At 46.1% G+C, this 25,476-nt stretch overlaps 1 protein-coding gene across 1 annotated transcript in view; it reads left to right on the forward strand.

The window, feature by feature from the left end:
* The first annotated feature begins 417 nt into the window (after positions 1 to 417).
* Positions 418 to 25,476, forward strand: part of Gabrg3 (gamma-aminobutyric acid type A receptor subunit gamma3) — a 580,888-nt gene continuing 555,829 nt past the window's right edge. Inside the window, exons 1-2 of the mRNA XM_040733265.1 lie at positions 418 to 587; positions 4,967 to 5,115. Coding sequence (XP_040589199.1) covers positions 535 to 587; positions 4,967 to 5,115 — 202 coding nt within the window. The 5' untranslated portion in view covers positions 418 to 534. The remainder of the gene's footprint in view (positions 588 to 4,966; positions 5,116 to 25,476) is intronic.

Genomic DNA, 25,476 nt, shown 5'->3' on the forward strand with positions numbered 1-25,476 from the left:
TCCTGGAAGGGATCCCCAAGCTCTCCTTCTCCTCAGCCCCGCCCCTTTCCCAGACCTCCAACTCCCGAGTCCATTCAAACCTTCTTCGCCCGGCGTTGCCAAGCCTGTTAATTGGGGAAACTCCTCCCCGCCGCCGCTGGCGGGCACCGCTAGAGCAGCCGCGACCTCCCGCCCCGCCTCCGAGCGAGCGCAGCCACCCCAGCTCAGAGCCCCGAGTCAGTCCGGGAAGTGGGCAGGCGTCCCGCGGGTCTCCTGCTGCAGGAGGAGGGCGCCCCGCCACCTACCCATCCTTTCCTGCCCCCCTTACCCCGCTCGCCCAGAGCGCCCGGAGCGCGGACACATCCCGCGTGCGCCCCGCGGAGGAGCCGGGACCGTCGGGGGCGCGGCGCTCGGAGCGGACACCTGTCCCTCCCTGCCCGCCGAACCCGGGGGAGGGGGCATTGCAGCCGGTGGCAGCCTAGGCGCCTGAGCCAGAGGAGACCGGGAAAGCCGCGCCCGTCAAGGCAGAGGCCTCGGACCCGCGCCCGGAACGCCATGGCTGCGAAGCTGCTGCTTCTCCTCTGCCTGTTCTCCGGCTTGCATGCTCGGTAAGTGGCTCCCAGGCGGTCCCCGAGGCCGGCAGGGGCGAGAGGGCGACGACGGGGGTGGGGTGGGTTGGGGGTGCTTTCTGCTGGCCGCCAGTTCTTGGTGCGCGCCGTCCGTCCACTCCACTGGGCTGCAGGAGAGGATTGGTTCCAGCACCTCACCTGTAGGTCTCCCCCAGGCCCCTCTCCAGGGCAGCCGCAGCCCTCTGCAACCCGGTGCGTGTGGGGACTGTCCCAGTGGTTTTAGGATGTGGTGGTTTTAATTTGGAAATCAAAATGACGAGGCAGTGGCCTCCTCTTTCTCCTCATCTGTTCTGTTTGCCAGCTATCCAAGGGCTTTCTGATATACATGGGTTAACACTCTGCATCCATTCCATCACTGGAAAGAAATCCCCAAACCCGGGAGTTTGTTTTCTCAACCACTCTATAATGGAGGGGGCCCGGGGCAGGTGGTTAGGCAGAGCCCTGCATCTCCCCCAGCTCCTACACCACCTCTCTGACTCTAAAAAAGAATCATGCTGCGGTTCACATGGGAGCTTCTTCCTGAAGCTGTAGGAAATTACCTCACTGTGAATACCCAAAACCAGCACCAGCCGGCTAACAGAAACTCAGAAGCACTCCACAGACAGGCAAGGGCTCTTGAGAAGGGTAGTGGCACAGGAGAGGTTAAAGCCTGTTGCCATAAACGCAACCAGAAGATGCCGACACGGATTAATTCCGTGTCTCTGGACTGGTGTTCTGGTTCCAGTCCGCAGACTACCCTGGGCTTGGGGAATCTCTGACCGCTTTCCCTATCCTCACCCTAGGAGTCAGAGGGCTCCCCATCCAGTCCCCAGAACACACTTGGTTTTAACAGTTTCTCAATTTCCTGGATCGGAAAGCAAATTAGAAATCAGCTGCCCCTGTGGGTCACCAGTCCTGGTCACCATCACAGGCTTTCGTTTTCACTCACATTTGTGAAATGTCAAAGAACTAGAAGCCACCCTAAGAGCACCCCCAAAACTATGAGAGGAGGGCTTCCCAAATTCTTACTCCAGCTAATCAATGTCCCTTCCCTAAGGACCACAGCCTTGACACTCTCCTCCTGAACTTGCCCTTGCTGAATTGATGTTCCAGACTTGACCGTTCATTCAGGAAGGGGAGACCTCGCCACCAAAGTTTCTTCTTGTCCAAAGGGGGAGCTAGGAAATGCAATGTAGAAGTGTGTTTTAAAGGGGATGGCGTCTGGCAGGACCTCAGTGTAGAGCAGACACCACCAGAAGCATCAGTGAGGTTGCAGTCACATCAGCGAGTCCCCTCCTATAGCCGCCCACTCAAAACCTGGCCCGCGATTCAGGGTTCTATCAATTGTGTAGATGTATAGGTAGTTACAGTTCTGCAAGGAGAGGTGCCAGTTTCCCTCATCCTTTGGTGTGCTCCCGGGGAAGGTGGAGCAGTCTGGTTTCTGCAGATTTCCAAACACGACAATCTCTTGGGAGTCCTCATCTTACCTTTTCAGCGAAGGTACATGTACTGATGTTAATATGTTCTCTATCAGGGCTTTTAGTCTTGGTGATTATGATTGCATATCAGTTTAAAAAGAACCCATTTTTTGTGCTTACTTTATTGCTATATGTCTCACTTTTGAAAGGGTGTTTATTTTTTAATGGGTGTTGCAAACATGTAAAATAATTGAAATGGCCCATCCGTCTTTCAGTCTATTACGGTTCTGCGAGAATCCTCCTCAGCATTAACGGTGCCTTGCTGGTATGGATGCTCCTCCCTAGGTAGGCTCTGACAGGATTGCTTGTGGATCTGCAATGGGAGTACCTCCCCCACCCCTGACAGCCATGGCCAAGCTTATTGCACAGGAAAAAAATGTGGTGCACCACTTGAATATTCTGAAGTTGTTGACTGGCTTTTGAAGTTCAGGAGTTCGTTTTAAAGTTGAAAACTCCCTTGAATGTTGTTTCTGTCATTCTGACAAAGAGAAGGTTTAAAGGGCTGGAGGCACTATCTGGGGGATTGAGCATGCGTTTGCTTTATTTTTAAGGAAAAGCTAATTGCAGCAACGCTGTTTAGGATTCAGCAATCCAAGCAACGGCGTGCTTGAAGGTTATATATAACCCATGCAGAATTGTGAAGAGAAAGGAAATTCTATTCCATCCATCTGCTAGTTGGGTCCTCTGAGGTGAGATGGGTTTTCCTCAGGGCACGGTATAGGGCAAGGGTTCATCTTCCGGACTGAGAGAAGCAGAGTTCTGGCAGCCGAGGAGCAAGGACCTCTAAGGCGGCCTCTGCCAACTTCATAGCTGGTTGCACGTAGGGAGAGACATGCCTGTTTTCCCGGCCCTTATGCCTGCCAGCACTCCCGCGCCTGACCTGCCCATCAGGAAGAAGCTTATGCAATTTCAGATAAGTCGTCTCACCACTAGAGGGAGGATGAGACTCTTAAAATACCTGCCCTTGAAGAAGCCAGCTTTTCTGTGCCTGTGCTGGGAGTATAGAAGTAAACACAGAGAGGCGAGTGTGCTGCCTATGCACACATGACTGTTGGGCCAGCGAGGACCATGGGGCTGTAGACCTCCTGCTTCTGCAGTGGTCGTGCAGACGGGCAGGGCTAAAGGAGTCAGGGGAAGACTAGAAAGGGAGGCAGGAACCTGGGGGAAGCCTCGTTTTCATTTGTATTAGTACCTACCCATTTCCATGGTCCCCAGATACCTTTGTTCTGGGATAATTTGTTAGGTCTTAGAGGCAGTGTGTGGCTGTCTGCTGTCCAAGTGATTCATGCTTTTTTTAAAAATTATTCTTCCTTCATTTTGCATGTGTAAGGGGATGCTGTTAGCATTGCTGACACAGCTTCCAGCTACATAAACTACTTGAACACCTAAAAATTCTATAACGTCCTCTGTACAAATGCAGTTTCACAGGTAGTGAGGTGCACTCCCCTTACTGGGTGGAGATGCCGAAAGTCCTAAGTCCCTCTTTGTGGTGAATGCTGAGCTTAAGTAATATCCGCACCAGTTGTGGACAGATTGTTTTAATCCTCTAGACAGTGAGGTATTTGCGAAAAAGTTCACTTACAGATCCGTCTTGGAAAAGCTTAACTGCAAATGTGATTCCAGAAGTCTCATTATCAACATCTCACACACACACACACACACACACACACACACACACACACACACACACACACACACACACACGACTGATGCAAATAGGAGCCGACATGTACATACACATTTATAAGTGCCTCAAATTTGATTGAAGACGAAGGAGTGAATTCACAGTCACTATACTTTTCACGGATTCCCTGTTAGCTTCAGGAAACTAACATGCCCGAGGCCAGGCACCTTCGTATGCAGCTGCTGTCCATGGACTTCTGTCTGGGAGCCAGAACAGAAACGAGCTTGTACCCAGTCGGGACAAGTCCCTTTAAGCGCGTCCCCTCACGCTCTCCTTTAGGAAAGTGGCATCCGGGCACACGCATAGACAAACGAGGACAGGGGTTTTGTTTCTTAAGCTCTTCTCAGACTCAGCGGCAATCCCGCAGGAGAGGAGATAACTTTGTTAAGGAAGAAAGAGATGCTTTCCTTCCCAAGCCCCAGGTCCTGTGACTGGGTGGGCCTCACTCACAGAGAAAACCTGCTGTTGTCTCGAGGTTTCTCCTCATTTGAGCTCCTGCAAGCATGGACCACTCTGCAGAAAGGGCTGCGGCGATTAGTAGAGCTGGACAGAAGGTCAGAAATGCCCAGGTCCACACTGGGATTCACTTAAAAGCTCGGAGTGTTGAAGACATACTAGAAAACATTTAATTCCTAAAGCCTGCTGAGAAAGAGATGAGGCAGATTGAGTGAGCAAGGTGTGTAAATTGCCAGAGGACATTCTGCACTCAACTAACATATCTGGCTGTCCCCCATGCTGAGTGCCAGCAAATTAGGCCACCTCGAATACCCACAAGTAGTCTCCAAAAGCCCAGGCCACACAGAAGGCACAACCAGAGTCAGGTGTTTTCAATGGGTCTGTTCTGTAAAAGCCGCTCTCTCCTTCCACGGTGTTGTTGGTGGAACTTGGAAACAACACTGCTAAGTACTCTGAAGTGTGTCCGGTTTTGGCAGGTTAGAGGGTACCTAACTCCTGTTGGGCAGTTTGGCATCAATTCTCCCATTGCCCCGTCTCTAGTTTAACTTGGGCAGGACTGTTCTGTCAACAGTAATTGCATTACTCCTATGGGATGGCTCCTAGTTTGCATTGTACTTGTTTTAGCTTTACAGGTGACACGGACGGCTAGCCGAAAGATACTGAGGACTCCCCGCCTCTTTTAGTAGCACTTAGAATGAGCAAATCAAAGGAGTTTTCTGGAACGGTTGCAACTCACGTGTCGCGTTATGTTACAACCGCAGGTCTAGGAGGGTGGAAGAGGATGAGAATGAAGACTCTCCGTCGAACCAGAAGTGGGTCTTGGCGCCCAGGTCACAAGACACTGACGTGACGCTGATTCTCAACAAACTGCTGAGGGAATACGACAAGAAGCTGAGGCCGGACATCGGAAGTGAGTGCCACTGGTTATTTCAACATAAAGGGTGCTTCTGACAACGTGTGCCTTAGAATTTCCGTACTCAGGAATTGCGGATTTAGAGTTGCCGGCGGTGCAGTAAGGTCTGCTTTATCCGTCCCAGCTGTGAGTGAGTGGTAGCAGACACAAGATAATGACACGGGTCTGCTGACTGCGGGTCTGTATTCCCTGTCGTGTCCCTGTGGTTTTATTTACAGTTGGTCTACTGAGCTTGCGCTGCACGTGTTAAGCACACCAGTGCATTCCCTTCTCGGAAGTGGGTACCCATGCTATTCCCTCTCCTACAGGTTGGGTTGTCAGGGCTCTATTTGGCCTTTTAGCTGCTGAGGTTGAGAGCTCCTTGCTTGTTCACTGTCAGATCTGCGGCTTGTCTCTCTCTTGGGCTCTTCCACAGGGAGGGTTTTAGTATTGGTGCGATCTGATTTACTGGTTCTCCTTTATGACGTTTCTCAGAGCTCTTTCTACTGGGCTCTCTATCAGCTTGTCACCTTTCATGTGGCCTTCACCCTCCAGCTTTCCAAGTTCAGGACTGAAGTTGATTTGTATCAGGATCTAGAGTTACCTCCGTTCCAGCTAGCACGAGACTTCAAAAATCCTTGTGGTTAGTGAAGAATTAAGAAGTGTGTACCCCCTGTGATACTGGAGAAGCCATGCCAAATTCCCATGCCTCCTTTCTCTTTGTATGTAATGATGAGAGGTGCCACTCTCTGCCAACTTCTATCCAGCCTTAATAATAGGTCTTCCGTTGACTGCGGTCAGAACATCTAGAGATAAACAAAATAAAATACAGCAGGAAAAATAAAAGACCTAGAGTCCCCAGATATTGGGGCTCAAACTTCAAGCTGAAGATTAGAAAAAGCAAAGCAGCTGGTACCTAGCTTTGACCTTTACCTCAGGCTGAATGGGCCGACCCTGCTGCCTCTCCTCTTCGTGACTGGAGACACCTGAGACTGAATGTCTTCCTTTTCTCAGTGTGGCTGGAGAATGAATTCCTCCTATTCTCAGTGTTATTGGAGAATAAATGCCTGACACTGAGACTTTATTCCTGTCTTACATACCTCCCTAATCTGGGATTAATGGCGTGTGATCCCAAGTTCTGAGATCATCTTTATGTGAGCTGTTTCTCTTTAGGACTGGATCTGTCTTGTGTAGATCTGGGTGGCCTTGGACTCACAGAGATCCCTCTACCTCTTACTCCTGAGAAGAGGTCTGTAATACCACCTGCTAGTTTCTGGATGCTGGGATTAAAGGTATGCCTGGCTTCTATGGCTTGTGGCTGATTTTGCTTTCTGAATAGTCAGGCAAGTTTTAATAAATCATAATATATCACCACAATAAAAGAAAATGACAACCAATGCTGGCTGACATGGCTGTAGGAAATGGAAACACTTATTCACTGTTGGTGTAACTACAAACTGGTACAACCACTGTGGAAATATTCGTGGAGGTTTGGCCAAAGGATGGAAAACTAGATCTACCATACGATCCAGCTGTGTCACCCTTGGGTTTATACTCAAAGTACTCTGTGTGCTCCTACAGTAATGGCATGATCATCCATCCATATTCACTGATCCTCTATTCATAATAGCCAGGGAAGAAAAGCAGCCTCGATGTCCAGCAATTGATAAGTAATGGGATGCCTGTGTGTTTATATAATGGATTATTCAGATACAGATTCAGAAAAGACAAATACCTCATATTGTCTTTTATATGCCATGGCAACTTTGAATCTGTAGATCAGTATGTTAAATTGGAGCAACCACACAAGTCGGGACACTGGTAAGTGACCATGCGGAGGACGGATTTAAAGGGGGAGGGCTAGAATGCAGGTTTAGTATAACGGGGGCAGGAGAATGAATGAACTAGGAATTGTGTGGAGAAGGGAGTGGGGAGAAGTATCAGAAACTCCAAGACATCTGAAAATGCCCTATAGAAATCTACTGCTAAGGTCACTTCCTAAATGTATACACACATAAAAGGAGATTAAATGGTTTTGCCCTATGACTAGGCTACTGCATCTCCCAGACACCATAAGCTATCAAGTAAAAAGCCTGTTGCCAGATATGGGATATTTCTTTTCCATTTGTTCATCTGTAGACCCTCCTCCATGCGTTATAAGATACCGACGTTGCTCTTGGTTACCCTTCAGAGCTCGATGGTAAAACCATTGCTTCAGACACCATGCACGTCAGTCATAGAGAGTGGAGAGATCAAGGTGGTACACACCAAGAAGCTTCTTCCCCACTGGCCAGGATTCAGAGAGCTGGAACTTCCCTTAACCATATTTGAAGCCTGGGAACCACAGTAATGACCGCCTGGCGGGACACGGCCGCTTGTGCATTAGCAGAACAAGCATTGTGTAGTAACCAACAACGTTCTGATGGGACTTAAAGCTAAGCTGAAGGTTTTCTTTTTTTTTAACTTTAAATTAAATTTAAAACATTTTGGAGTTCATGCCTGGTGCCTATAACTGGACCTAAAGCCTATGACTGGCTACTGGATATGTCATTATGGTGCCTATAGGCTCATATGTTTGAATACTTGGTCTTGTGGAAGGTGTGGCCTTCCTGGAAAGTGTGCCACTTGGGACAGGCTTGAAATTTAAAAGACTCATGCCATATTTGAGCACACGCTTTTGGATTGTGGATCAAGATGTAAGCTCTCACTTGTTCCTTTGATCTACCATTGTGTGCTCTAACCCTCTGAAACCATATTAGCAGTTTATTTTATGAATTGTTTTAGTCATGGTGTTTTAACACAGCAATAGAAAAGTAACTAAGACAGCCATAGACCCTAAAAGAGAACCTGTGGCCAAGAGAGCTTAGGGGAGAGTACAGCACTATTATTCTGCTAATTCAACATAGCAATAAACTGCTCTATAAATAACTCGTCTGATATCCATAGATTAGCGTGTGTCTGACACTCATTAGAGAAGGTTTCTTTTTTCAGTAATTATCAGTTAACAGAGGAACTACCAGTCGATGTACACAGAATAAAAGAGTGAGGTGTGCTCATCTCTCAGTGGGACGCTTGTGTCACACCCCTCCCCCAAGGCGCAGGGATCGTCTCAGAAGAGGGAATGGGAAGAATTTATGAGCTAAGGACAGTGGATGACTGAGATAGGATAAGGTCAGTGCACACATGAACTCACAGCAGCCATGCCTTCATGCAGAAGTCCTGCGTGCAGACAAGACAGCCAAAATCCCGGCATGAATGAGAGAGGGGTGCATTGTTCCACTCCTGGCTGAGGAGTTATAGGAAATTGCTGGCTAACACTGCAGCCAGGAGAGTCAATTTTCTTTGGGAGTGTAGTCTATAAAAGCTTTAGCATACTCTACTAGATGGCCTTGTACCAATGCATATCCTGGCAGTACTGAGTGGAACTTAGTAGTTTAAAATAGAGCATAGAAAGTGATAAGTGACTGTGGGATGTGAGAAGAATTGGAAGGGAGATGGGCATGAATTTGATACTAACACATATGCATATATGAAATTTCCAAACAATAGAAAGCTCTGCAGCATAAACTGCATCTAATTACTAGGTGCAGTTACCATTGCACAAGTTTCATGCATTCAGTTTTCAACCCATCATCTTATTATCACTATTTGAAAAGTCAGTAGTGACGAACACGATACATTTTGGGATCCTATGGAAAGAGATGGTTTTTAAATGTTGCTGACTTCCTCAGTGTTGGTTAGACCAAAGACGAACTTGAAGTTCTGGGAAAGTTCAGGCCAGCTGATGCTTTCCATCTTGGTAACATGTTTTCTGGGTTGAGGATTTTTTTTTGCAGGAAGTGGGCATGCTCAGCTTCCCAGCCAGATGTCTATGGCCCTCCTGAAAGGTCAGTTGTCATTTACTGTTCATAGACAGTTTGATGGAGGCCTGTTCAAGCACACACACACACACACTCACACACACACACACACACTCACACACTCACAGCTGCCCCATAATCCCATAGTGTGCTTGAATGGGAAAAAGGAGTCCTATCTGTGCCACAGACAAGTCCTGTTCATACCTCGGCAGTTTATAACAGTGCCCTTCTTATCCGTGTGAGTTATTGTTAAAGACCCTCAATGGATTCCTGAAAGCGTTCACCATATCTTGTCCCACAGAGGACCTAACCTGTGGTAAGTAAGGTTTAATTAATAAGGCAGTGTAAGACATTTACAGCAATAGCAAATGGCCAAAGCTTAACAACGTATTGTGATACGCATTATGTAAACACACTCTCAAAATACCTTACTGTGCTGTGCTCGCCTGACTTTGGATTGTGGCTGACCCCAGGAAACTGGAACCACAGAAAGAGGTTATGGGTTATGGAAGGCTTTCTGCTGTGTCCATAAAGAGCTGTGAATTGCCCTGTGGTCTGGGAGTGAAAGGGATTTCATAGAAGAGTGAGTCGAAGAGTTGCAAGGCAAGGTGTTGCTCTGTGGTTTCAGAGTCTGAAACCCTACTGTTGCTGTCCCTTGGGTCTTGGGGCAGCCCAGTGTCCCATGAAAAGGCCCTTCTCCATCAAATGCCATTGGGTGCACCTTCCTTTCTCAGAGGAATACTGTGCAGCTCCTGATTGGCCAACTCTAGCAGCTTGCTGGTACCCGGCCAGAGTGGAGTTAACTGCCTAAGATCAGCTCTCTGGGGGAAGATGCTGCATATCATCTTTCTGGCTCAGAGGGGCCTCTGCTTCAGAGGGCAGTTTCTCATAAAAACCGGAATTGCTTTTCCGTGGTCATGACTCTACCGAAGCATAGTGGACTGTGGTGACCATTGCCATACCCTGTCACGGTACAGCAAATGGATGCTCAGCTGAGATACTGTAGACAGGTGTGCCGTTAGCTTAATGGAGTACTCAGCTGACTTGCTCACTTCCCTTTTAATGCCCCACCCCCAACCCCCAGCTCTCTGCACGGATTTCCACCATGCAAACTGGAGAACAACACAGGTCTGCCCTTGCTTACATTGTGCTGCTGGTGAAGGAGGTGGCAGGATCCCCCAAGTAGCTCTGGAGAGAAGATGCAGGCATTGCCACCAAGTAAATTAAACTTGCTGGATTGGGAGGTCTTGAAAATTCTACTCTGCTTCTCGGATGAAGTCTAAGAGCTTGGGAACTACATGAAAACTATGCCCTTACCTGCTCCCTGCCTGCCTCTGCCCTTCTACTGCAATCTGTGTAGCTTGTTCAGGGACACTGGCCCTTTGGATTCAGCTGCTGCTGCTTCTCTAGGGGAGTACTCCTGCTTCTGCACTGAGCCCATTCGATCGCGCTTCCTCCGATGCCTGATCCTTCCTCCTTGAGGATCCTTCCCTCAGATCACCACCCTTCTTTACCTCCCCAGTGGAGTGGATCAAGAGTCTCTCCCCATGGGCTTTTCATAGCATTCATCTTTGAAACATAGTTGATGGTTTTCCCAGATCTCCCCGAGGGTGGCAGGATGCAGTATTACCATGATGCTCTCCCTATAGCATTATCACACACTTTCTACAGTTCATAGCTGAAAACCGGTGTGTTCTTTTTCAAGGACAGTTGCACTTCCAAAGTACAGATACACTGTGCACTCTCTCTCTCTTTCTCTCTCCCTCCCTCCCCCTCTTTCCCTCTTCCCCCTTCTCTCTGTCTCCCCTACTCTCTGTTCCATCTACGACTCCAGCACCCAGCACTGTCTACCTGCTAAGCTCTCTCCAGCATTGTTGTCAGGGACGAAGAGATGAATGTAGATCTGCTTATGCTGCTGAGTCTTTTAATTACTTTCCTTGGCACAAGTTATGATCATTGCGTTTATATCTGTAGCTCATACTGATTCTCTCCATTGAATTCTATGTTATGGATGGATCTGTTTTAGTTTCTTTGTAACCATCCATCATTTTAAGTAAAGGCTAACGTCATGCCCCATCAGTCTAAGATCACATAGAATGCCGTTGCCTGAAGAGTAGATTTTGAAGGGCTACAGGAAGATAAACTTTCTGACACTATAATTGTGTGAAAGAAGGAAATGAATGCGGTAAACACATCATAAGAATTTAAAGAAGTTGGACCTTGTCTTGGAGTATGGATTGTTAGATAAGAAAAAAATCCACAGTGATGTCTATAGAGCCAATGCCATTACAATCATGTTGAGGAAAATGCTGTTATGTTTTGTCACATGATGCGATGTCATAGGCAACTGGTGGAAATGACCACAGGTACGTTTAATTTAGATCTTCTCTTGGGCAGGTGCAGGGAGAGACAGTTCACTGCTGTGTTCCTCTTCTATGGGCTCTAGCTTTTCTGAAGTATGCTTTCCCAAATGTGTTGTATCTTCTGAATGTAGTTTTGAAGGCAGCTGAGTGGAGAGTGAAGAATAGGATATGTTGTTGTGGTAACCCAGGGAATACGGGAGGTACATCAGTATCCCCTGCCTGACACCAACGGTTTCCTTATTTATGAGTGTTTTGATATATGTATGACCTTTTTGATGCCCCTGTCAATTATGCATCTCTACCCAGACATTGATGAGTTCTTGTGTTGAAAACACTGAAACCCTTTCTTGTGCATTTCTGAGATGCACAACACAACTTTGATCTCTGTGCTTATCGACATGGGCAGTGCCACAGCAACCTCTTACTGCCTCTCACTGAGTTCCTGGTGGCCACCCTCATAGCTGCAATCCTCCCCCAGCCTCTGCTAGCCACTGTTTTACCCTAAGTCTCCATAAATAAGATTAGGTTTTAGATTCCGAAGCATATGATTTTTAATTTTTGTCATGTGACTCTGTCATTCCTTCAGTGAGAATTTCTAACGAACCTGTGAGTTATGTAGTAAATGTCTCAGACCCATTGGCCACTGACGTGAGCTCTCAGTGAGATGAGTGTGTTAGCCTTGGGAAACAGAGAGCATTTCTGACCCACTCTTGAACTGGTCTCTCCTGCCATGTTCTATCGCACCACATCGAGAGCTTCAGGAGGGAGCACACCATTTGAGGGAATCTGAGATGTATAGGGAAGGCTTTACAAAGAACTCTCAGATTATGAAATGTCGTCTAGGTAGCAGATGGAGACCACCGCCATTTGCCATTATCATTCTCACACCCGAAGAAAAAGAGGAGCAGCTGGAGGTGTGGTGCAGTGGTAGAACCCTTGCCCAAAGTATGTTGGCTCCTGGGTTTGATCTCCAGGTCAAAAACAATATAAATAAGTGAAGAGGAGGGAAGAGAAGACACTGCTTAAACATCAAATAATGAGCAAGTATCAAAGTGTCCTTCCTTCTTGCTAAGGAAGAGGAAGTTGGAAGTATGTCCCTCAGCCCTCTGTTGGTTCACAATCTGACTACTGAAAGATGCATGACCAAGGTCAACTAGAGTTTCATCTTTAACCCTGTCAGCTTCATCTGGGCTTAGTTAGGACAGACCTTCCCTGTCATCCACAGCCTACTGTACAAACGGCCATGCTGTAACTTCCCAGCAATTACTGTATATCCAGAGAATAATGTAAATGTATTCACTCCAGTCTCAGAACAGATGTAGGAGGAGAGGAAACAGACATTCTTAATTGCTGTGCTTGAAGTGAGAGCTATTACTGTAGAGTTAGTTAACTGACTCTCCCACAAATTTAATTCAAATGCATAAGGGAGGTGGAGAACAAATCTGGTGGAGAAATTTTACCTGTCATCTCCCGAGAGACTAATTAGACATCTCAAAGCTACCAGGTTAAGTCTCCCCTGTGTTTTGTAGCAGGTTAACCTTCTGGAGTATTCCTTCTGTTTGGGGGAATGGTTCTTCACCCATTCCTGAGCAGTTAGGACCCACTCTCAATCTCTCTTGTTTAAATGACCTCTGTGTAAGACAGGGCTACATTAGTGTCACCCAGAAGTTCAGTTAATTAATAATTTGGGCTAGGATGTATACTTTCCTTATTGGAAATGTATAATGAAACTTTACTGTATAAGCAATTTAGCGTTTCTTGAAAGTGTGATTTGGTAAATTACTCAAGTCATATATTCCTAAATATAATCTTGTGTGCCTAAATAGAATCCTAAATATAAATGCTTGGACCTCATTTGAATAATCAGTTCGGTTCATAGAATAAGAATGATTTGTTTCTTATGTTTATTCATTACTACTTGAGGGACCGAGAAAATTGCTACATCTGGATTCGTGCGTTTCGAGTGAGAAGGGCTTCAATCTCAGACGACGGGCATTTCTCCCGCTTCCCAACAGACACTGGGAGAGACCCCTGCGGGCTTCTGTCTTTAAGTGGCATAATCAAGTCTGCGACGGAGAATATAGGTAATCACTGGCCTCTGCCAGCCGGCTCAGAGTGGCAGGTGTCTCACGGTCCACCCTGCCCAGACCCGCGCTGTTGCGGCTTCCCCTTGAGCACGGTTTCTGAGAGCCGCCAGCAGAGAGTCCTCAGACAGCTGCTCCAGATGACGCTTTGTCCCGTCCCCAGCTCTGTCTCTTCTTCTGAGGGCATCCTGTCATCGTGGAGCTAACATCTGGTTCGCGGTACCTTGCAGAGCCTCTTGCTGCAAGACTGGTACCCTTGCGTATGTGTGGCGATCCTGCTGTGACGTGTGAAGCTCTAGTTATTCACACAGCCCGATGAACTAGAACATTGCCATGTCCAGGGCATTTTAAAGGAGAATTAGTCCAACTGGGCACAGCCTGGCATTGTATCAGAACTGCCTTGATATTGTTTGAGAACACAAAGTTCAGGCTGGAGCTTGAAAGGGTGGAATTGTGTTACATCAGTTTTCTGGCTCACAGTTCTTGAACTGTTGTAACTCTTCCTTTTACTTTTGAGTTAATTGGGTTTTTTCTAGTTTATTAGGAGGGAGGTTGATGTTATTAATTTGATCCCCTTTCTAATCTAGGGTCCAGCCTCACAGTATTCTCCTGAGTTTCCTTCTATCAGAACTCCTTATATAGTTTTGTTTTTCTTTCATCATAGTCACAAAGTTCCTTCTACTTGTTTCTGTTTTTGACCCTTGAATATTTGGATTGTTACCTTCATTTTCCAAATATTTCAGGTGATTCCAGGCATCTTTCTGGTTTTAATTTCTAATTTCATTGCACAGTGGTCACACAACGTTCTTTGAACCACTGGGGTCCTGTGACATCTGTTGAGGTTTGTGTTCCATTGTGCATAAACCTTCTGCCTCGGTGTTCTGCTGCTATGTAAGGCGTTCTGTGAATGAGAGCAGTGACAATATGGATTAGTTGCATCTTCTGCCAGAGGTGGAGCTGTGTACCCCTGAGCTCCTGTCAGTGCCGGGCGAGGGAAAGGTTGACACAGGCCACGGATGCTCAGAGGAAGCAGCTTCCATCTGTCTCCTGCTTCCAGCTCTTGGCTACTCCCGCCCCAGTGGGTGACCTCAGGCGTTTTGTAGAGTTGGAGGGTGAACACAGTGCTTCTTGTTGGAACGGAAAAAGACAGCTCAGCACAAGGAGCTGGGTTCAAAGCCCGGCGCCGGTGAAGTGCTTCGTTAGTAGTTACCGCTCATTACAGGAGGCGGGAGAGGACTGGGTGCCACTCCCACCATCAACCCAAACAACACAGGTGAACAAGAGATAAGTGGGACATGGGAAGTTGTTTAAACAGACAAATATATGGCAATAAATTTAAAGAAGAAAGTCTGTTACCAAGACCAAAAGGTCAAGTGACTCAGAGGCACATGAATCTATAATCAGTGGTGCTATGGTTGGCTTTTTTCTCTTTTAACCGTCGTTCTTGCTACAGTAAGGGTAACCGTCTGTATGTAAGGTTTCTACCAGCGTGCTTTATTTGTACGAAGCAACAACAAGGTTCACCGTTTTCACACGTGTGCAATGCGCCTCCATCTTATCCCTCTCCTCTCGCCCTCTGGTCCCCTCCCAACCCCCACTGGTGCTCCCTTCCCCAGAGACACTCCCTTTTCCTTTATTCATATGTATAATCACCCCGCACTTTAGGGAAAACACACTGTGTTGGTCTTGTCCTTCCAAGTGTGGTGGTTTGAATGAGACAATTCTCATAGTCTCAGGTGGTTCGGCACTTGATTCCTGGTTGGCGGTGCTGTTTGGGGAGGCTTAGGAGGTATAACCTTCCTGGAGGCAGGGTGTCACTGGGGACAGCCTGTGAGGTTTCAAAGCCATGCACCATCCCCAGGATGTCCTCCTCTCTGCTTCTTGCTTGTGGTTTAGAATTTTGAGTTCATAGCTTGCCGCTCCAGCTTCCATTCGCAGTTGCTGCCACATTTCCCCCGCTATGGTGGTGATGGACATTTATCCCCTGGAACAGTAAGCCCAAAATGTAAACTCTGCCTTCTGTAAGTTGCCCTGGTCATGGTGTTGTGTCAAAGCAATAGAAAAGTAACTAATGCGTAAAGTCTGGTCTTTTTTTTTTCACTTAACACGCCGTGTAGTTCCATCTCTTTCCTTGCAAAGGACATAGATTCGTTCTTCTTTACATCCGAAAAGAAATTCTGTTGGGTAGATGCACTGAGTTCTCCTTATCCTTATATCTATTGATGGGCATACAGAGTGAGTCCATGTCTTTGCTGTTGTGAACAGAGCAGCGGTGACACAGATGGAAGAGTGTGTCTGTGGTAGACTAATTTTTGGGTCCTTTGGATGTGTACTCAGGGATGGCATAGCTAGATCAGACATGTGTTCCTTGTCTAGTTTCTGAGCAGCCTCCACAGTGATTTCCACAGTGGCTGTGCCAATTCACCCCACCAGTAGTGAGTAAGAATTCAAGTTCTCCCTCCCCGGTTTTTGTGATCAGTGGCCCATACCACAATCCCGGTTGCCCTGGAGTAGATGTTATACAAGGAAGAGACCGGGGGGAGAAGTGGATAGCACATTGTTCAACACTCTAGGGAAGATAAAGCCTGACAGAGGATATGTGCGTTTGTGAGACTTGGGTGCAGAACAGATACTGTGTTCCCCCGGAATTCGGTGGAAACCGGAGCCTTATAGTGATAGCTGCCTTTCCTCTCTAGCCTCAGCCTTCAGTCTGGCCTTGCCTGTCCTGCTGTCTAAAATTTGGCCTGTACAGTGTTTGCCATCTGCTCATTCCTCTGCGACTGTCCAGTCTTTGTTCATGTCTGCTGCCGCCTCTGCACAAGATAACAGCTTTGAGATTCAGACTCTGACTGAGGTCCTTGTCTGGGAAAGCCTGCCCTGAGCTCCCGGGAAACCTGGGTCTCCCTTATACTTACTCTGGTCACTTTCATCACACTCTGGCTGTTCTGCTTTTCCTCCCTCCATCTGTCACCCCTGCGGGCTGTGTCCCCTGCGTGGGCTGGGAACAGGCCTGCGCTCGTTTCCCTTTAAGAAATATGTCTGAACAAAGGATTAATATACTGAATACACAGATAACTAAAAAACAAGGAGTCAAAAGAGCAAAAAGCAAATCACCCATTCAAAAGAAAAAAGAGGGTTTTGAACCTGAACAGATAGTTCTCAAATGAAGAACAAAGAGCTGAGAAATGTTTCAAAAAGTGTACACCGTCTTTTGCAGTTAGGGAATGCAAATGAAAACAACGTGAGATTTCATCTTACTCCATGCAGAATGGCAAAAGATCAAGAGAATAACTGACAGAAAATGATGGTGGGGATATGAGGGAAAGGGAACCCTCATCTGCTGCTGGTGGGATTAAAAACTGGAGCATCCACTATGGAAATCATTGTGGAGGATTCTCAGGAAACTAAAAATAAAGCTATCATATAATCCAGTTATACCACTCCTTGGCTTATGCCCGAAGGACTTGACACCCTATTTCACAGGTATTTGCTCAGCCTTGTTCCTTGCTGCTCTTTTCACAATAGATAGGAAATTGGAGCAACCTAAATGTCCTTCAACTGACAATAGATAATGAAAATGTGATCCACAGACAGTATAGAATGCTATTCAACTGTGAAAAAATGAAATATGTAGGTAGATGTGCAGAACTGTAAAATATTGCATCAAGTAACTCAAACCCAGAAAGACAAACGTTGTATGTTCTCCTTTGACTGAAGTTCCTAGCTCAGTCAACATGGGGTAACTGCAGAAACCAAGAAAATAAAAAGGTTCAATGGAGGACAGGAGGAACTCCAGAAAGAAATACCAGAAATGATTTGAAGGGGAAATAGGTAAAATGGAGGGAGAGGTAACTGGCAGGAGGTGAGATAATTCAATACAAAAAAAGAGAGGGAAGAGGGATTTCTGAAAAAAACAGTCTTAAGGAGACCTGCTATTTACTTCTCTAAAATTGCATGTGATATATATATTTATATTAAAAGAAATCACCCCATCTGGGGTGATAATGCTTCCCAAGAGCCATAGACTACCTAACAATGCCAGGCATGAGAAATGACCCTGTAGTTGTAGGTCAAGGTACCTCAAGAGTCTCCCCAAGTAATATAGACTATTACTGTTGTCCCTAGTTGCTTCCCAGAGGCAAGTCCACATTGCTGAAGGCACAGTGAGTTTGCACATAAAACCTGGAAGTCCCAACCTGGATCTGACATGAGGATCAGTTTTCAAGTGCTGTGCATGCTTCCAGGGGTGAGAAACAGCCAGTAGTTCATGATACACCTATGACCCACAATGATCATCATGAAATGGTGACCCTAAGGGTGTAACGGTGATTCTCATATCTTGGTGATACCCAATAGTTCTTTTATTAGACTTCAGAAACAGTCAGCGAAAGGGAAATTGTTTGTGGTGCTGTAAACCTAGTCAACTACAATGCTGATGCTATCACTTTACAAAATCAGCGTAATTCCCGACTGCATTCTAAATACTTACCCTTATACCACAGATACCTGTAACTTCCAACCCCCACTAATGAAGCCTCTTCACAGTGGACGGAGAGGCGCACTCATCAAGGGTCCCGGTAGATACCTGTTCCTAGCACAAAGGGTCTCTCTGCCTTATCCTGAGTAGTCAGAGCTAGCCCTCACATTCTTAAGTGATTGGCTGGCTTAAAGAAGTGCAGTTTATGCATAGAGAGCAGCTTTTGAGAACAGGATGAGACCCTGAGCAGAGCAACCTTGAGCACACACTTTGATCTTAGAAAAATGCTGGCTTGGGGAGGGATTTTTGACAGACAGCCTCTTTAGAGATCCATCCAAGTTCCTTTGTCCCATTTAGCCCTTTGATAGAAAAGACAGTGCTTTTCGCTTACACGTCCCTCACGTTCCTGCCCTGGCACAAGGTGGTGGTCCCTGCCACAACTTGATTGCCTAGCATAACCCTCCTACCGCACTTACCCTCATGCTCGCCTAGGGAGGTCTTCCAGGAGACAAAGAGGCCCGCATTTAGAAGGTGAGTCTCTTGCTCTCTAGGGGCAGAGTTAGGCCTGCAACAAGGTCCCACCTTCCCAGGAATCCCATGGATGACTGCCTCCTTCCCCATTGTGCTCCCATGCACTTTGAGGAGTTTGTGGATTTTGAGTTCAGGCAAACATGAGAAATAATTGGCTTATTCCGGGTGCAGAGCAAGGAAGCTTGCCTGTCCTGGAGCTGATGGCATTTACTGAGATTCACCCACTGGGATTTCACATCCAAGATTCCCGCAGATCCCGTGGGGATATGGCCTGGGTGTCTGACCTCAGAAATGTAGGGACTCTACTGCAGTCAAGATGGGAGTTCTTAGGTGTTTAAGGGCTGGCAGTAGGACACTGTTCTATTTTCTCAGTTTCTTTTGTTCCTGGACAATCTTTCTGTGTCTTTCTTTTTTTCTGGTCAAGCATTTCTTGGAACCATGTACAGCCACTTGAGTTTGGTTTGTGAGTTGTGTCTCCAGCCTAGGAAAGTCCATCTCCGAAGGCTTGAATTCCTTGTGTGCAGAGTCCACTGATTGCAGAGCAAAGGTATTTTTTTAATTGCACTTATACTGTGCATGCACAGGTGTTAAAAATAAATATTTTAAAACTATTTCCTAAGCAATACAGTGCAACAGCCACTTATACAGCCATTTCACTGCGTTAGTATCAGCAACCATCCAGAGACGTGATAGTCTGTAGGAGTGGTGGGCGTCGCGTGGTGTCAGAGAACTTTGCTGGTGTGTGGGAGGCCCCGTCTTCCATCCTCCATGCCAGTAAGACAAAATGAAACCACCTTACTAAATCTGTATGAAGTTTCTCTAGGTTGCCTGGGGGCTTTTGTTCCCGTGGCGTCCATCTCCAAGCTTCCTTGGGACCCCGAGTGAGGACTGTGGAAACTGAGTCTTCCGAACAGCCCCGTGTTGCATCACAAGCCTCCAGAAAAGGCTGGGCTTCGGGGGGGGGGTGGGGAGGAAGGGCATTTAAAGGCTGCACAATGGGAAAAACAAGCACACTAGAAATTAGGCCCGTTGTGTAAAGTGCTTCATACCATCTCAGCAACCTGCTTGGTGACGTGGGTCTATTTCTGCGTGGTTTTCGAGCGAGGCGTGTAAACGCCTGCAGTGGCTACACTGTCACTTTTTGTCTAGCTTGGTTGGTACTTGCCTCATTCGTCTGGAGAGATTGCTACCAGGTATATGCATTTAGGGTTTGCATGCCCCCTTGCCTAAGCGGATGCTTTGTCAAGATAAACTGAGTGTCTTCAGCCCTGGTCGTCCTCTGGGTTTGAGATGTTACTCCAGCTTACCCGGCGCTAATGTTGGGATGGGGCAGGCCTCCGGTTGCCATCTGTTCCAATGTGCGTTGGCTGCTCTGCTTGTGCCTTGCTTCTGGTGGGGGTTTAGCAGGTGAGGCTTGGGTTTCTTTGGCTCTGCCCCGGCAGTCCGCTTGTCGTCGGTGTGAATTTCATCCTAGGGTCCTCTTCCCGTTTTCCCGTTGTTCCGTTTTCCTTGTTGTTCACTTTCCTGTCTTATGCTTCTGCTTTCACACATTATTATGAGTGTTAATCCGGGATTTTGTTGTATTAAAAATTCAATTTATCCTTGGGTGCTGTAGTATACAGAGAACTTTTGCTCATGTGAGAAATTGTGTGTCATGTTCTTAAATTTCATTTAAGAAGACATGGCCTGGTTAAGGAATTGCCACTGGAATCTTTGTGTAGGTTAGTGTTTCTTAAATTTGGTTTAAGTTGTTAAATTTCGATACATAGTGTTTTAGCATAGAGTCTCTGGTAATTGCATGTGTCATTACTATGAGTCTACACTACCCATCTTCCACTGCTCCAGCGCCCCCCAGAATCCCCATTCCAGTCCTCTGTGATAATAATCTGAGAAGAGGGAACCTCAGGTGAGAAAATGTTCCACTCTGATTTTTTTGTAAGCATGTCTGTAGGGTAATTTTTTTAATTAGAGATCCATGTGGAAGGGAGCAGTCCACTGTGACCTGTGCTAACCCTAGACATTGTTCCTAAGTTATAAAAGGAAGGCAGCTGACCATGAGCCTGAGAGCAAGATATTACCCAGTGTTCCTCCATGATCTCACTCTAGTTCCTGTCCTCAGGCTCCTGCGCTGACTTCAGCGATCAGTAGACATCACAAAGTGCAAGCCGAACAAAACTCTTCCTCCTCCCCCAAGCTGCTTTTGCCATGGCGGTTATCACAGCACGAGACAGCAAACTCCCTCCTCCAATCCTGAATGTTTATTAGTCAGTACTTTCTGTTTCTTTCCTTAATTTCACTTATGTTCCTGCCCTCCTAGCCTATTTCACTTATGTCCTATGCCTACGATCCCCCCTTTCTATATAAAGCTCACTCCCCTGTTTATTGGCTTTGGTTTTATTTGATGTCCACCAAAGTGTGGTCAGGGCCATCTGTGTGATCCTGACTTTGGAACGAACCGTCAGAGCCTTGTGGGTTCACCACTGGGACAACCAGATGCTATATTTCACCTTAACACAAAAAGGGGATTGATCAGCAGTAGCCGTGCAGTGTGGTAGGGCCCCCTGAGTCTATTCCCTCTTCATAGTTAGGTATTAGGAGGGCCAGATTTCCGAGGACCCAGTGCACAGGTGTTACGAGTTCTGTGGTTCCTATGTCTGTGTCCTGCATGTAAGGTCATACTTCATAGTCTCTCTCCCTATCCTTCAGCTCTTATATTTATTCTGCTCCATCCTTTGTAATGTCCTCTGAGTTTTAAGGTGATGGTATAAGTATCTTGTCTAGAGCTGAGCCCTCAAATGTCCTTTATTCTTCGTATCTTGTGCAGCCAAGGGTCTTTGCATTTGTCTCTGTTGATTTCAGGAAGAGGCTTTTCTATTCAAGCCCGAGGATACTGTTTGTCTGTGGATATGAACATAGACATTTAAGGGGTGGTATGGTGCTGTGTCAAGGCACCTAAATAACCGTATTAGCTCCCATCCTCCTCCAGGGTCCAAAACCTCTATAGTCATGGTTTTTGGATTAGAGTTACAGTTTCAGGCATGGATTTTTCTCTTGTAGAGCAAGCCCCAATTGAAATTAGAGGGCATTTTGTTATCCTCATATCACTCATACTACAGGTTGGTATTATAATTCTTAGACTTCAAGCTGGGTTAGATTGTCAATGTCATTACCTCACAATAGTCTGTATAAAACCATTTGGCATAATGAAAATCAACCATTTTTGGGGACTTTCCTAGTGCTGTTCCTGTGTGATTTTTCTACACCTTATGTCCATAGTATGTGGTGTATGCAGCAGTAACATCTTGTGACTAGTTGTGGTGGGTAACCAAGAGACATTGCAAGAGCTTTTGGGGTTTTTTTTGTGTGTGTGGGTGTCTCTCTAGATCAGTAAATGTCTTTCGTAATTTTTTTGCCTAAACATTTCCTATAAATTTCTTTTTACCACATGCCCTTTAGCAATGGATTCTTTTAGTGTTTGCATGACTGAAATGTCTTTTGTTTTGTCTTCCTTTTATGTCTGTTATTAAAATATAAGTGATAAGCTATAAAAGCTGCTGTATTAAAGTATGCAGTCTAGTGCTCTTTTATTATATTTATAGCAACTGTTATTTAAGGTTAGAACACTTTTGTCACCTCCAAAGGAAGAAAGTTTTACTTTTGGTTGTACCCATCTCCCTTATTCTCCTAGGATCTTAGGTGATCAAAAAATATCATTTCTGTTCTGTAGAGTACTGTTATGTATATGTGATGGAATTAGAATATTTATTTGTTTTTTTTTACCACTATTGTTTCCAAGTTGTATCTTGTTCTGGTTCATATTGTATTATCTTGCCAGAATCTAGAGTTACCTGGGAAGAGAGGCGTCAACTGTGAAAACGCCTCCATCACACTGGATGAATCCAAGTCTGTAGGGCAATGTTTTAACTGATGATTCATGTGGGAGAACCCAACCCACTGCGGGTGATGTCATACCTGGCAGCTAATCCTGGTGTGTAAGAAAGCAAGGTGAATGGGGTCATGAAGAACACTTTCTCCCTCGGGTTCCTTTTGGCCATGGCATGCCAGAGCAGATTTCATCAGCCGTTGAATCACTATCTCATTCATTTCGTTATTTTTATTTCCATCTGATAGCTAATGGTGCAGATACGTTTTTATCTCTGGTTTCCTGTGGAGTTCAATGATAGAAAGTAGAGTATGTATTGTGGGACTTTAAAGGCGGCTCAGGGGTTAAGGGCTCTTGCTGTTCTTCCAGAGGACCAGAGTTTGGCTTCTGACACCCACACTAGGTGGTGCCCTGTCAAGAGTGCCAACTCTCTCCTCTGGCTGCTGCTGGCAACTGAACTCACATGCACATAACCACACAGAGGTACAAATAAAAATAATAAAAGTAAATACTTAAATATGTCTCCACATACTGCTATTACATATTGAATTGTCATTTTCTACATTTATAATAGTTTCTATCCCAATTTTGGACTGCATTGTTGAGCGCATAAATACTACCTTTCCCAATATGTTGACCCTCTATCGTTTTGAGACATTCTTTTTCCTCCCTAGCAGTATAGAAGTGACAATTATTTGAAAAGTATTATAGCCATCTGTGTGTTTGCTGATGCTCGCACTCTATGTCAGTTCCCTTATATAAGGGATTCCTTATCTTTAAGTACCTCACAGGAACCACTGGAAGGAACATCTTATATGTCTTTGGGCCTAGGATTTGTTTAAAGACATCGTGTCAGACATTGTTTATGTTCATTTTCATAATTTCTACCTTTTATATTATTTGATGAATTTAGCCTTAATGTGATATGGTTTTAATGATTTAAACATTTGCCCCTTAAAGCCTGAGGTGCTTCTGTTATTCCTTTTTGTATTTTTTGGGGTGCATTTTGTAGTAAACCAGTTTTATTTATTGATGATTTCTAATTAAAAATGATTTTGCCATTGTCAGCCCATGAAAGCACACATTATCAAAATCATTGGCTGTTTTTCTTAGTTTTAGTTAACCATGGAAATGCACTCCAGATATCTCTATTCATTTACTCTTTGTGTTGCTTTATGTGGTATGTGTATGTTACAAACATAAACATTAACTGTGTAACCATTGTTTATATAGGCTTATAGATGTAGAATATGTTTCCCATTTGATGTTATGCTTGTTTTTATTTATTACTCTTGTAATTTATTCCTGCACATTAGAGTCAGCATCTAGGGTCACTTTTCTTCTACTGGAGCTCCGCTTTTGATGTACTGATGAATGTATTATATGCCTTCCATTATTTTTAAATGTCCTATCCCAATACGTTGTTATTAAGCATTACTTAGTGTTATTTGGCTCTAGTATATACACATCTTATGGAGTTTATTTCAAATTACTAAGAAGACAAAGGCTGGGTCTAGCTCAGTTAGACAGCATGTGCAAAATCACAGTTCAGTCTCTAGCACCACCTCGGGGAAGAAGAAGATGCAGGCATTATCCCATCAAGCCATCTTCTACCTGTATATGTTTCTTTCCTGGGGACGTTGTTTTGATTTTAAGAATTGTCTGGATTCTTGCTTCCAGCTCATAGTCCTGGTTGTGGGCCTGGAGGGTAGCTGGGTTGGTGAGCCCTCAAGCTCTCCCTCTTCCTCCTCATCAGGGTAGGCCCTCCATCAGTGCATCAGGCAGCAAGGACAGGGCTGGTCCTCCTGCTCTCACACCTTTGGGTCTGACTCACCAGCACCCACTCCATCAGGCCAGCTCTACTGTGTGACTTGGGCGAAGGGCCGGGACCACTCTATTGAGTGCTGTCACTGATGAAGGGACAAGGCCAGTTCTCCCGCTCAAATGCCCCCAGCCCACCTCTCCTACCTGCCGCAGGTGTTGAGGGGCAGCAGGTGGTATCTTTCCTAGCTCACACCACCACCTGTTAGATGGGAGGGGCATGGTGAGCGAGCTCTTCTTATCTCCTGCCCTCCGTGGCGGCTAGCCCACCCCGCTACTAGCAGGGGCAGCTCTCCTGGGCTGTCAAGGTGAGGTGCAGGCCGGCTCTCCCGAGTGCTGCAGTCGTGGAAGGGCAGGGCCAGTTCTTCTACTCTCATGACCCAGGGGCCGGCTCTTCTGCCTGCCGTAAGTGGCAAAGGACAAGGTGTGGTGGGGGGGAGTTTGGGGGGTGGGGTGGGTGTGACATCTCTCCTGCTGCAAGACAGGTGAGCAGTGGGGCCAGCTTTCTGGGGGTCGGCTCACTCATTGTCTCTTCCAATGAGGTCGGCTCTGCTGGGCTGTCCAGGCAAGGTGCAGGACCCGTTCTCCCAAGTGCTGTAGCTTATGAATGGGCAGGACCAGCTATCCTGCTTTCTTTGCCCTGAGGCCAGTTTCCCTACCTGTATTGGGGGTGAGGGGCCTTTGTCTTAATCTGATTGGCTGGTTGCTTGCTTCACTGTGTTTTTTTTTTTTTCTCTACTCAGTCGTGTGTTCAGGGCTTTATTTTCCCCAGATGATGTGATTTTTTTTTCTTGTTGACAGCTGATATTTTTATATTCTTATAAATATTCTTGAATGCATTATGTAGTATAGTCAAGTTCATCTGAAGGATTTTAACCCTTTCTTTGAATCCTGCCTTTCAGCTTTGTTGGGCAGGTTTCGGGGATGCAGCACCTCTGGATTCAAGTCAGTCTGGCTCTTCGCAACACTGGTTATTCCTCGGGTATTCCCTGTCATGTGGTCATACTGGACGCCGCTGTGTGGTCCTCACTGGTTTTCAACACTCTCCTCCCATGCAGGCTGATTCCCTAAGAGGGGTGCTCCTTGGATCCCAGCAGTCTCTTGGTAGTTTGCTCACTATGAACTCTTGCAGTGTTGGTCTGTTTGGACTCTGAGTTTCATGTCCTGACTCAGAGAGGCTTACTCCTGCCTGGGTGACTTGCCGTGACTCAGATGGTGCAGTAGCAGGGCTCCTTTTCACGTATTTCTATCCTTAGTGGCCACTGTCTTCGGATGTTTCAAACCTTGTGTCTTGAAAACAACTGTTTCAGTATTCTCTCAGGTGTTTTAAAATCATCTCAAGTGTTGTACTGTCTCAGGC

The sequence above is a fragment of the Mesocricetus auratus genome, unplaced genomic scaffold, assembly GCF_017639785.1.
Source record: "Mesocricetus auratus isolate SY011 unplaced genomic scaffold, BCM_Maur_2.0 Super-Scaffold_100030, whole genome shotgun sequence".
Taxonomy (NCBI): domain Eukaryota; kingdom Metazoa; phylum Chordata; class Mammalia; order Rodentia; family Cricetidae; genus Mesocricetus; species Mesocricetus auratus.